This window comes from Colius striatus, chromosome 19 (genome assembly GCF_028858725.1).
Source record: "Colius striatus isolate bColStr4 chromosome 19, bColStr4.1.hap1, whole genome shotgun sequence".
Classification (NCBI taxonomy): Eukaryota; Metazoa; Chordata; class Aves; order Coliiformes; family Coliidae; genus Colius; species Colius striatus.
This window is the reverse complement of record NC_084777.1, coordinates 6,896,993-6,910,443: the sequence shown is the minus strand read 5'-3', so window position 1 is coordinate 6,910,443 and position 13,451 is coordinate 6,896,993. Positions and strand designations below refer to the sequence as shown.

At 47.7% G+C, this 13,451-nt stretch overlaps 1 protein-coding gene across 1 annotated transcript in view; it reads right to left on the bottom strand.

The window, feature by feature from the left end:
- The window catches only part of MEGF9 (multiple EGF like domains 9), a 52,378-nt gene that overhangs the window by 21,622 nt on the left and 17,305 nt on the right, over positions 1-13,451 (bottom strand). Inside the window, exon 3 of the mRNA XM_062011967.1 lies at positions 3,981-4,182. Coding sequence (XP_061867951.1) covers positions 3,981-4,182 — 202 coding nt within the window. The remainder of the gene's footprint in view (positions 1-3,980; positions 4,183-13,451) is intronic.

The window sequence follows — 13,451 nt, the reverse complement described above, 5'->3', positions numbered from 1 at the left end:
CTTGAATGAATGCTTTGCAAGAGGTAAATCAGGGTAAGACAACCTCTCCCTTCCTACAGTGGGGCAGGTGGAAGCCTTCCCAGCATATAATGGATGAGCCATCAGGGTCCCACATCACTGGGTCACTCTGGGCTACCCTCGGCCAGTTTTTGCCCATATTTGCAGCCTGGCATGGCAATGGGCAACGCTGCTAGGAAGATGAAAAACTCATTTGAAATGTCCTGCTCACCAGGAGGATACCACTTCCAGGCTGGGCTTGGCCTGGGTGCAGTCCTGCTCCGTTAAACAAATCAGCCAGAGGACAGGTTTCCACAGGGACGTTATTTCCGTGTGTGCTGAAGCGGCTGTGCCTGTGCAGCTCCTCGTGTTGGGCACGGCCACAGCTTTGCAGCAGGGACAGGCCTCCCCAGAGCCAACCCCTTCCCTCCTGCCCTGCACTCCCCTGGCAGAGCCTCACCTCATCCCAGGGAGCAGCCAGTGTGTCAGCTCACCATGCCCCGAGTCAGCTGGGGACATGAGTGGCATTTTGGGTACCATCCCCACAGCAGCATAGCCCTTCTAGCTCAGCCCATGCACCCACAAGTCACTATCCTCCTTCCTGCTCTGTGAACTTGACCATGGCCCTTGAAACTTCAGCCTCTTTCTCCACCCTTCCTCTATGGACTATGAACACTACGAGACCATTGCTATCTTTAGCAAGAAGCTACACAGCATCTAACCCAGTGAAATGTGGTTTTATCTGGTTTCTAGGCGTTACCGCAATAGGGACAACACACTCCCCTTCTGACTTGTGTCAGCCCTCCCTGCACAGCCCAGCATTGTGTCCAGCCCCACAAAAACAAACTCCAGCTTCAACTACACACAGCTTTTCATCTAACAAAACAATCACCCAAACCCATACAGAAATCCTCTGCCATCCCAGAGGAGGATCTGTGTGGATCTCCCCAGATAATCAAATTTAAACCACCACCAGAACAGACCTTTGATTACTAGCCATGGAGTCCATCCACAGTGACAGCATGTCAGGTCAATGTTCACTCCCAAAATCAACTGTCTGCCTCAGGAAAGGGAATTGTTTTCATTTGTATTTGATGGCTTGCATTGAGGTCTGGTTAATAAACAGTGTACTTGGGTGTGCCATCTGGCTGGCCATAGAGCATGCCTAGAAATAATACTAATAACTATCATATGGTGGTGCTTTAAAAGGCCATTCTACAAAAGCCTGGGCAAGATGATTGAAACCCATCAGGCATGTTTTGTGTGCCCTGAGAGCTCAGCCTTCAGGCAGTCTGTCTGCCTCTCAAATCAGCTGCTATCAGAAAGGGTCAGAGTCCAAAATTACGCTGTTGTTTTACTCAGACTCCTCTGAACAGAGGCTGCATTTTCCTTAAGCCAGCACACTGGAATTGACTTCTGCAAGTTAAGAGTTAGGCTGGTGCTTTAGTAAATAAATAGTGCAGCCTACAGTATTTCTAATGTCAACAGAAGCTGGTTGCTGGTGTTGAGCAACACTTGTGTGTCTCATCCCAAGCAGGGATTGCCTAGAGGGACACACACCACTCCTGCAGGGACTCGGCAGCAGGTAGGCCTTGAACCCAGAGCTCTAGACCCAGTGTTCCCAGCACAAGAGCCAGAAATCTCATGCCTGGATTTACTCACACATTTCCTTGCAATGCAGATGAAGCTCTCACACTTGCTGGGACAGATCTCATTGCAGGGATGCACCCTGGCACCCACATCCCAGGTACCTCCCCACCTCCATCCCAGCCACAGTAGACGTATCTCCCTGTTGTTCTACCATCTGTAGCCACCCTGCTTTAGTGACACAGAAACACTGAGTGCATTTGTCCCACTGGATTTTGCATCCCACTTCATTTTCCTATCCACAACACATCGCAGCAGGCTGCCCATCTCGCAGCCATATCAACGCCCCCAGCCCTACACCACAGACAACTGACCTAATTTTCCACTTTTTAAACACCCAGGGGTCATCTGAGTCTGCAGCAAACCCCCCTGAGCAGGGAAGAGGAACAGAGCCATCTGTTAAGATCAGTCCTCCTCCGTAAGCCTTCCTCCAAATTTTGCCCTACATTGCCTCTTCTAAATGCCTGAGGATCTGCATCACTCACATCCCTTAAGGCTGTAAAAAGGTACTGAAGTGGAGAAGCAAGGGTACACACACATTGAGGTTGGGTGGGATGGCTCACTCCATGCATTAACTCCACCTTCTACTTCACAACTCTGAGCATCTCACCTGAAGTTCAAGGGCGTTTCTTGGCTCACTCCACACAGCAAGACATGGAGAGACATCACTCACATCTGTGCTTTGCCTGCTGCCCAGTGACTCAGAGTGAGAATTCTCCCTCCCAGTTAACCCAGTTGATCCAGTAGCACCTCCCTCCTCTCCTAGCCCCATCTGCCTTCCTGCCCAATTTGCCTTTCCAGTAAATCTGAGTCTGTGGTAATCCCTGATACTTCAGGATGCATCCTAAAACAACCAGCAAAAAAGCAAGGGAAAAACTCTCCACTCCCAAGAATCACTTTTCAAGAAGATGGTCACTTTAGTTAACTGGAGTTTTGCTTTTAAGTTCTGATACTTGAGAGCTTATGCAAGCAGAGAAATGCAGTGTTGAAACAAGGACATTAACAGAGGGTTTGGGTATTTGGGGAAAAAAATGTATAAAAACATTAAAACAGCATGTTCCTGCAGAACATTTGAATTCTGACTCAGTCTTGGCAGGAAAGTGTAGGTATTCAACACACAGTGAGCCTGGACCAAACTCTGAATGACAAGGCTGATGCCATGCAAGGCAATCAGCGCAGCAGAAGCTCACTGCATCTGCACACAGGTTGTGTTCTCCTTGGAAGGCCCTGGAGGAGGGTCAGGGGCTCCAGGAACACCTTTGCCACTGACTTTGTGGTGGCAACAGGAGAAGGGAGTTGCTGCAAGGAGAAGGAGAAGGAAGTTGGCAAGGCTGGGAGTTGCTGCAAGGTGGTTTGTTGGGAGGTCTCCTCCAAGGAGAGACCTTGCAGTTTGCTGCCCTGTGAGCATGAGCAGGGGATCCAAAAGGTAAGGTTGCTGCTTAGACTGTTCTTTGCAGGAATAGAGACACCCTCAACTCAGTAACAAACCTCTAATGACTGTCAGATTGCTGGTTAGGAGAAAGAGAAAATGAGTGCTGGCTTTTAAAAGGCAAGATGTGAGAGTAAAGTGAAATGAAGAGGAATACATTAATTATACAAGAGCTCAAAGCATCAGCTATGGCACCTTCCTTAACCCAGCAAAGGAGAGGAGGTGATAGGGTTAAATACCAGGCAAGGCAGGAGCCCAAAGTGCCAGGATGCTCAGCAAGGGCAGAAAACAAAGCTTTGCTTGCCTCTGGTGTGAGCAGTGTCCGTATGGAAAATAAACCTCTCCAAAGCTTCTCCGTTCCCCTCCTGAGCTCAAGCGTGAAGGCAGTCCTGTCCAACAGGGACTGAGGGATGCACAAGGCATGAAAGGAGAGGTTCTGCTTCTGTACAACTCAGAAATACAAGTTAACTCCCTTGTGGGCTGCTGGGGCTTGCCAGAGCTATGGATATTTTTATAATCCAGATCTCGAAAGAGAGGAAGAATATGCTTCATGAATTTTTATAAGTCAGCTTCCTTCCTGCTTGGGCTTTTTTTTTTTTTCATATACTAGGCACCAGATGACAACATCCATTCTTGCCTGATCTGCATATCCCAAATCCCAAAATGTCCCTAAAAATTTCTTCACTGTGAGGGTGCCAGAGCACTGGAACGAGCTGCCCAGATGGGCTGTGGAGTCTCCTTCTCTGGAGACATTCAGACCCATCTGGGTGAGTTCCTGCGTGACCTACTCTAGGTGGTGCTGCTCTGGCAGGGGGGTTGCACTGCATGAGCTTTCCAGATCCCTCCCAGTCCTTGAGATTCTGTGAAATCCCACTGTCATGCACAAGGCCCCCCTGGGGTTACTTACTCGTCACAGCTGGGGGTGGTGGAGCCGGCGAGGCTGCAGCCGCAGGGCCGGCACTGCTGGCTGCTCCGCTCCCGGTAGAAGCCCTCGGCACAGCTCCCACACTGCAGCCCCGTGTAGCCTTCCAGGCACAGGCACTGCCCCGTCGTGCCGTTGCATTCGGCCCCGCTGACGCTCCCCACGGCGCTGCAGTTGCACAGGTCTCCTGCAAAGGGGAAAGAGATGCTCAAACCTGTGTGTTGGAGTGGGGCCAGTCACTGCCCTCCCTCTCCTTTGGCTTCCCCCCAGGCTGGAAACATCGACGCTGTAAGGATGATGTTTGCTTTAAAATGTTGAGATAAAACGTTGGGAGCGCCCTGTGGTTTGTTTCAAAGCTCTCTTCAAAAGAGAGCTGGAAGACTATGGGTATACCTACTTAAATACATATATATGTAGCTGTATATAATGGGTATATAAACAGAGATACTTCTTGTCTGGCCACCCAACTCCAGGAGCTGACAAGTGCTATCTGGTGTAATATTAAGACCAAATCAGCAACAGGAGGCAAAAAACTCCCTAATTATAATATTCCCCATTTCACACCACTACAACATTCCTGATTTACCAAGGAGGTGGTCTTTAGGACATTGGACACACAATACTTCTATGATGAACTGGCAGCAGCATCTCCCACTCCTGAAGAATGAGTACAGAATCCCCAGTACTCAATGGCAGAGGTCCCCACTGCAGCACCCCAAGCTCCTGTAAACCTGCTCTCAGGGGAGCACTGAGCACATGAGAACAGCTTTAAAAAGAGCAGAGATGGTGGAGCTGGGACAGGATGAAGATCTGCTGCTGCCCTAATCCACATTAGGCCACTTTCAGTCCCATGCTGAGCAGGGACAGCTCTGGGGACCTACACATGTGCTTTGGGGGACATTCCTTATTTGCAGGAGTTGTGGAAAGCACACACCAAGCAGTTGCTTTTTTAGGAGAGAAGCAAATCTTTTGATCAAGTGAGGAATTCCCAGTCCCCCCGCACATTATTTCTCGTAATACTTTAAAGCACCAAACGCACCGAAGAGAACAAACTCTCCCCGGCAATTTGTTTCTGCCAAGAGCTTTATCTCTGCTCCTTCACTGCAAAATATTTAGTGCTTTAATAATTTAAAGTCTTTTTCTGCCAAGAGAGAATTATAAACAAGGATTATTTGCAGAAATAGTGCATATAGCATCAGGGGCTTTACGCAACCACCGGCGTTTGTTATTCCCCAAGAAATGGCAGCATCCAAAGCACTTTGGGGAGAGGGGAGAGGCCAGGTCTCTACCTAAAGAAAACTTGACTTAAAGCTTGAATCATATCAAGACCACCAAACACATGTCAGCATAAATGTTTCAGATGATTTGCCCTTTATATTGCACACTTGTGCCCCAATCCAACGGAAAGGGCCCCAGCAGGTGCCTGGATTGAACCACACTTAAAATCCAACGACTGAATAGAGATTAGTTCATGATTAAGTGATCTGCTGAAACCAGACCACACTGGAGACCTCAGGGGATCTTTGGAAACATGAGCCATAAGGTCTCTTGCATCACATCAGCGCTGTAAAGGCTGCAGGATGACCGTCCTTCCCAGGGATCAGCTCTCTCCCTGGGCACATTTGCTGGTGGGCTGCAGAACAAGGGGAAGGCTGATTGTAGAATAGTTTGCCAAACACATTAAATTAACATAAAAACATGATGATAGGTTGACTTCTCAAAGAACGTTGCAAGACAAGGAGAAGGAAGGATCCCCATCTCCCCAAAAAGGGACCCTGCAGAGCCCCAGGACCTCTCTGAGCAGCAGCCAGCAGGGCTGCAGCACCTGGCTGCTATTGGCCCCCAGGGCTTTCACTTCTCAGCTCTTTCCTTCCAACACGCAAAGAAAGGAGTTCTTTAGCTTTGTTACTCTCTCAATACATGCACAGTATCCCCACAGAAGTAATTTTGTACCTATACACCTGTGAAATTGCACCAAAATTTTCTTCAATCTAAACTAGCAAATAGGACAAACACCTCAAGATCTGCAATTACCCACTTCAGCAGCTACTTCACATAATGAACCTAAATCCCATCTCAATTATCCAAGCGGAACCTTATTGATCTGGGCACTTGGGCTTCTCCCAGCTAACGGGAACCACAAAAACTTGTTGAGCAAAAACATTTTTGAGTTTGTCAAACATGCATCAAAACAAATTTACTTCTCAAAGCTCATTACATACAGTGCCGTTAGACCTGCTAGATTTGATTAAGAAAAGGAAACAAGCGTTGTATCAGCTCTAAGGGGATGTGAGGCACTGAGAGGGCAGGTCTGGCACACAGCTGCAAGGAGCTGCTCCTCACAGAGGCCACCCTTGTGCTGCAGGAGCATCACAGCCAGAGCCACCACCAGCCACACGCCCAGTCCATGCCCATGCTCCAGCAGCAACAGCTAAGAGCTGAATTTTGCCAGAGGAGGTTTAGATTGGAGCTGAGGCAGAACTGTTTCCCTGAGAGGGTTGCCAGACTCTGTGCCAGGCTGCCCAGAGAAGTGGGGGAGCGCCCAGCCCTGGAGGGATCCCAAAGCCGTGGAGCTGAGGTGCTGAGGCCATGGGTTAGTGCTGGGCTGGGCAGGGTGAGGGCAGGGCTGGGACTCCGGGAGCTTAAAGAGCTTTTCCAACAGAAATGATTCTGTGATTCTCCATCCGGAAAGCAATGAGTGCTACAAACCAAACTCCCAGTCAAAATGCTGCCATCCCACTGGCACATGTGATGAGGAAGAGTTCCTCCAGTTAGACAGTGCTGTGCTGTAGTAGGTTTTGTCAACTTGATTGATGAACTTGGGTTTATGGCCATGCTTGTATCCAACAGCACCCAGCTGCTTGCAGGGCAGCATCCAGTCAGGCCTTGCTGCCTTATCAGAGGGATGCAAACACAAAAAGCAGCCTTGCTGAAAAAAAGCAGTTGACTTTGGGTTGATCTTGGCAATGGCACCAACTCCCAAACTGTTTTTTCCTTCCAATAGCAGGGCTATTTGTGTGCTGAGAGGCTTTTGGAAAGCCCTACACTGTCAAAAGACATGTACAGCTACTTCCCAATGCTTTTTTTTCCCTGCAGCTCTTTGCCCATCAAAATTGCACCAAGTTGGGTCAAAGCCTGGAGGCAACTCAGCTTCAGCAGCTGAACTCAGCAGCACCACAGATGCCACCAGCTCTGCATACCCGAGTTCCTGAGAGAGTGAGAAATGCTGCAATAATCTAAAATAACACAGGCAAAAAGCAGCTTTTTGTTGGCAGGGTGGTGGAACACCGGCTCCAGCTGCCTCAGCAGCAATGGGGGAGGCTGGATCTGCTGCCTATGAGCACAGGGCTGAGCTCATTTGCTGTAGAAGCAGCACAATCACCCCCAAATACACAGCAAGGCACAGCAGGATGGATATAGAAGACATCTCCCAAAAGTGTGGTTTCCTTGCAGGCTCTGCTTCCCCAAAATCACCTCAGATTTTTGAGAAGGTACAGTGGCCCACTTCTGAGGAGCAGCATAACACTTTGTTCCTCCTACCCAGCCTTATCACACTCAGCTCATGCATCTGCCTGGCTGATGCAACCCTAAAATGCCCTGAAGCCCCTTTGGTTGGGCAGTGGAGGAGAACCAGATAGCAACATTAAAATCCACTGCCTGGTGCAGTGTCAGAGTTTGACATGATGATGTACCAGACTATGAAAACCTCAGGCTTAATTTAAGAGACTTTGTTGACCCAAAGGCAGCTGGGTTTCAGAAGGCGAGAACAGACCAGAGCCAGAAAAGGAAAGTGATAATGAGCATCCGCCTTGGGAACATGGCAAAGATGATGAGCACTACAGGAGAAGATTAGGGAACATTACCCTGGCCTCTGGCCAAAGCCTAGGTTTTTGAAGCTTGTATTCAGTTCTCCAGCAAATGTTTTGTATTTTGAAGGTAACCTTCAAAAACACCTTACCAAGAGCTCCTGCAAACACAGAGGAATGAACATGAGTGCATGAAGCCCAGAGCTGCTCAGCTGTGGCTGGAGACGTGGTGTTGGAAGTTGGGATACAATCATCAGTGAGGGAGCCAAAGGCCAAGACCTCTCAGGGATGGGGGATTGGTCCAAGCTCTGACTCCCAGCTCTCCCTGACTTGCTACAACCACTCACCCTTGCTCTTACCTCAGTTTCCCCATATGCAAGGTGCTCACCCATCCCCCAGGGCCTCCAAGTCCTGCTCCTCTCTGCCTCTGTTCCACATTTCTAAAGCATCAAGGTTTCCCTTCCTTCCCCATAAAGCACCATGCAACAGCTCAAAGCGCTTGGCTATCAGTGATAAAAACCACCACCTTTGCTCATTGTCAGGCTTTAATTAACAGCCCAATGATGTTTCGAGATACCAGACCAGAGGCACTATAAAACTGCTTATCACTGCCACACATTACCTCTTCAAGCAAAAAACCCCAGATACCACTCATCATGAGCAGCATTTTAACCTTTACTTTTCATTGCTTAGAGGCAAGTGCTGTAGAAGAAAAGGTTTACAGTTTGCCACAGTAAGGGACATGTTGCTGTATGGGAGACACATTTAATATGCCATTTCAGCTAGCTGCATCCCCACACTCATTAATGATTATGCAAAAGTCATAGGTCACTGATAAACTGGAGACTAGTTATTTTTTATTGGATTGGATACAGGCCACAGCTGTAAGCAGCACCAACACAACAGGCTGGCAGGACCCAGGGAGTGTGGTACCCTGCAGCCCCTTGGCAGGGATCTCATTCCCCAAATCCCACTCAATGCAAAGCCGTAACCCTGCATCATCCCAGCCTCAGCCAGGTCTAGAATAACACCACATCCCTTCGTCTCCCATCCCCTCCTAGGATTTATGTAGGGCTCCTTCTGCTGTAAAAATACTTTCTCAAATTGTTTTTTCACATCCTTTCAGACTGATGATGTTTTAAGCCTTCACATGTATTTTAAGCCTGGTTCCTGCTTCCAGCCAAGCCACTTAATGAATCAATAATTTAAAAAACAGGTGAAATATTTACAAATGGCAAAAGAAGAAAACACTGTGAAACACACAGAGATATGTCTATGAAACCAGGTTTGCTGGGGAATCCTGAAACAGTGCAAACCCCGAAGTCTTCTTCACTGGGAGCCAGGATGGAAAACCCAAGATGTATATTTTTGGCTAGAAGAACACACAGCTGAAAGGACAAGCTATGAAATCCCAGGGATGCTATTTATTGTCCTGCTACAAAAACACCCCCAGGGAGACAGCCATTTTCTATTCTCTAGACTCAATGAATATAACCTGGAGGTACTGTTAGGGGTTTGGGTGCTGGTGCTGCTCTGGCAGCACCAGGAGCCAGAGGCACAGCCCCAACAGGGGCTCTGTAGCGCAGGACTGCAGAGCTCAAGCAAACAGCCTCCTGGGAACCATGCAAACACACAGCTCAGCCAGAACATCATCTCCCAAATACCCTACAGGGTATTTAAAATGGCAGTAAGGATGCCAGGCTTGGGGCATCTCCTGCCATTTGTTGGTAGAGGCAAATGTCCTCATCTCCTCCCTCTATCACCTGCACTCTAATTCCTCCCTCTGTGTACATGGCTCAAGGGGAGGAGCCCAAAGGCTTTTAGCCCAGCCAGCCCAAGGCTAGAGACAGTCACTTCTGGATTACTCAGTGCTTGCAGTTATACTGAGTTTATACCAATGGAATCTCACTTCACACCCATCTCACCTTCTACATGTTAAAGCAGCACTAACTCAATCTCCAATTCATTTCAGAGAGGATTCACTGCACACAATGGCATCCCATCCCTGGAAAGCCTCCATCTTGGTATTAAAGTAGCTCCCCACTCTCTCCCCATACTTTATTCCCAAATTCAAGCCCTACCTTCTCTCCCTTCTCCCTCATTTCCCCTTTTCAATCCCTCTCCAGGCACCATTAGCACAACACAGGAAAAAGGGATCAGGCAGCAGGTTTAAAAAACTATCCAAGGGCATTTCCTTTCCTCTTTTAATTAAATTGTGGAACTCATTGTCAGGGGATGTTCTGGGAGCCAGAAATACCTACAGCTTCAAAGTAGGACTGGAGAAGCTCACGGAGGACAGGTCTGCTGGTAGCTGTTAAACACAGTGATCTGGAGGAAGCATCCTGATCTGAAAGTCCCTGAAACAATGGCTGCAAAATGTCAGGATTATGCCCTGTCCTTGTGGCATCTTCTTCTGGCCACTCTTGGATGACTCAAGCTTTGCTCTGACCCAGCCTGGCAGCTTTGATTTTCATCCTGTTTCCCTGCTCAAGGACAGCTGCAGCTCCAGTCCTCCCCTAAACACAAATCCCCCTTAAAGAGTTAAACATAGCTATTTCCACTGAGAATTTGTAGTTATTACAGCCAAAGGCACAGCTGTGCTGCACCGCTGCTTTTCCCCTTACCCCCAAGAAGATATTTCATCCCTCAATATGATCCACCAGTGTGCTAAACCTTCCCCAGCAACTGGACAAAGGTCAGGATGGTGCTGTCCCAGCACAGGATGCAGGAAAACCAAAGCACCTGTGAGCATCCCCACAAGCTGCCATCCATCAAAAGACAATGTCCTACTTAACTCAGCCCTTGTAAAGCTATTTACTGAGGTCCAGTTCATCCCTTCCACATTCCTGATGTCACCATCTCCATGTGGTCATCCCATGCCCTGTATTTGCATTTAATCACACTGTTCCTCACTTGGGTAGCTGGGGGCAACCAAGCTGATGCTGTGAGCACAGGAGCTGCTACTCCAGTGGAAGGATGCTTTGGCCTCTGACAGCTGCAGGCAGTGTGCCTTCAGCCCAAGGCTTGCAGCAGATCTGGAAGGGTATGGGCTGGCTGAGCTCTCCTGCAAGGAGCTGAGGAACATCTGCCATGGGCTAAGGGCTCCTACAGGAATGGGATTAGAGATGAGCTGATGCTCTGTGGCTTCTTAGATAGAAGTGTGCTGCCAAGGCTCCATTTGCATCTAGATGGCACTCAGCACAAAATACAAGTGGACTCTTGCATTACAAAGGTGCATTAAAGTGCTCAGACCTGTTATTTAGTCTCACTGGAGGTTACAATACAAAGCCAGAGGGGCAGGAAGAGGACCCCTACCTATTAAAAAAAATGTGTATACATAGAGAAGTGCCCTCTGTTGTTTTTCATTCATTTTATTATTGAGTGCATCAGATTCAGGGCACTTAGGGACTCCATCAAGCACAGGGCACTGCAGTCAGGCATGCTGATGGGGAAGAGAACAGCATCGTTCACTTTAATGCTGTTAAGGGCTTTCCACAAGTCACTTGTATTGTTCTATAAAAGGATTGTATGGGTCAAGAGCAGGGAAAAGACAAGGATTTCTCTGTGCTTATACATCACTTGTAATATCGTTAAAAGATTAAACATATTTGTTGAGGAAAATTAAATCAGATTAAATCTCTCTTATCACATACAAAGCCAAGGTCCCAGCTCTTTGGGTCACCAGCCACCACTCCAGCACTTTCCATCAGCGTGAAGCACACAGCCTTGGGGTTTCAGCCAAACTCTAGCTCAGCCCAGACCATGCCACCTCTGCCCCTGCTCTGCATTTTCAAGAGATGCAGCTTGCTCTTCCACTTTGGTTCACAGCCCTCCATCAGCCATGAGCAGAGTCACTCCTCCTTAAGCTAAAGCACAGCCAGCACTCTCAGGCTTTAAATGCAAAGGCTGTCTGCTCCCTGGGATTTGCTATTTTTATTCTTTCCCTGTACCTGTTATCAAACACAGAACATTTGGGTTTTGACAAGTTCCTGAACACTCCTCCTTGCAAGCACCAAGCAATTTTGTTGCTTTCCCTTCCTTTATGATGCTAAACAAGTTAGCAGCCTGCACAGCAAGCTTTGAACTGGCTCATTCTCCAGTAAATGTGCATCAAAGAAGTCAGACTCACAGGTGTAAAGCTGTCTTGGGAGACTAAAGGATCAAACTCTGCAAACATAAGCAAAAAGAAAGAAGTAAAATATAGATTCTTATTAACCTGATATTCCTCCTGACATGGGAAATCCTCAGCTCATAGCACTGCTGGGGCTGACAAAATACCTGAGGGGCTCCCATCAACGAGACACGATGTCAGAAAAAGCAGGAGTGGTCCAGTGGTTCCATTAGAACCAGGCTGTAATGCAGAAGGCTGTGCAAGAGGGATTACACAGCTGCAGCTAAAGGATTATTCCTACATAACAGATTTCCATACTCAGACAAACCCTCTGCATCTCTTACCAAGCAGACTGTGTACAAAGAAGAACGTTGCCCTAAAATGTTTATGATACAAGAAGCCACAGTAACGTCAGAGAGACCAAAATGCTTGGGGATTAAAACCTCAACAGTTAAAGAAAAATGGACCCAAGCCTTTGAATCAATTTGAAAATAGTTTTGTGGCATTTTACTTTAGTTGGTTAGATTTTCCCACTAATATTTCCACGAATGTCTGCAGCCATGTAAATATCCCACATTTCTGTTTGAAAACCTCCGTGTGTTTTTTACCACCCAGCCTGTGACACAGCCCCTGGCTTCAGAGATAAAACAGCACGAAATGTAACTTTGGCAAACACTTCCACAACAGCACACAGCAACCCTGGCAGCTCAAACCCTCCTTACACACATTGTTTCTGTGGCATCTCTTAGGAAATTTCATCATTTTGTCAGCAAAAGGCTCTTGTTGGAAGATCAGGACACTTCACATGGGATAGGGCTGGGAATTTATTAGCAGACTTCAATTTTAGTATCAATCAACCATGTCCTTGTAGAGAAAGGGATTTAAAAAAAGCTGCATGAATAATATGAACTATAATCATCTGTTGCAGTCTCCATGTGCTCAGATTGCTGCAAGAAAAGTAATTAAAGTCACCAACTTTGCTCAGGGCTTTGGGGAATTGCAGCTAATGAACAAACACATTAATTTATGGCGGAGCTTTAAAGGTGCTGCAGGGAAAATCCCTGAGCAAGAATCAACCTTTCAACTGTTTGTATTTGGGCCCTAAAGTTGTGTTGTATGAATAACCAGCAAGAAAACTTGCGTTAAGAAATGGGAGGAAGAGCTTGGATTAAACTCCCTTTTACTGTTTCCCCACCAGAGGAAACCAGAGAAGCTCCCAGCACACAGTCCAGGCTGGTACTTGCCGGAATGAGAGAAAGGGTCAGGGTTTTAGCTCTGGCTGGCTCCTCCAGTCCTCCAAGTCCAGGCTTCTCCATAGGCTTGCACATACATGGAAACCCAAGTTACTTTGCCTTCACTGCTGCTGGTTTCCTATTTAAGGAACATAACTGCAATCCAGATACCCCCAAGGATGGACCCTGCAGGGCAGGATTTAGGTGCACTTGCCTCTCAGTAGGCTGGGAAGCCATGGGTCTGCAAGGTCATCCAGGTGAGCATCTCCCAAAGCCAAAGCTGCTCATCTGGAGATGACACCAATGA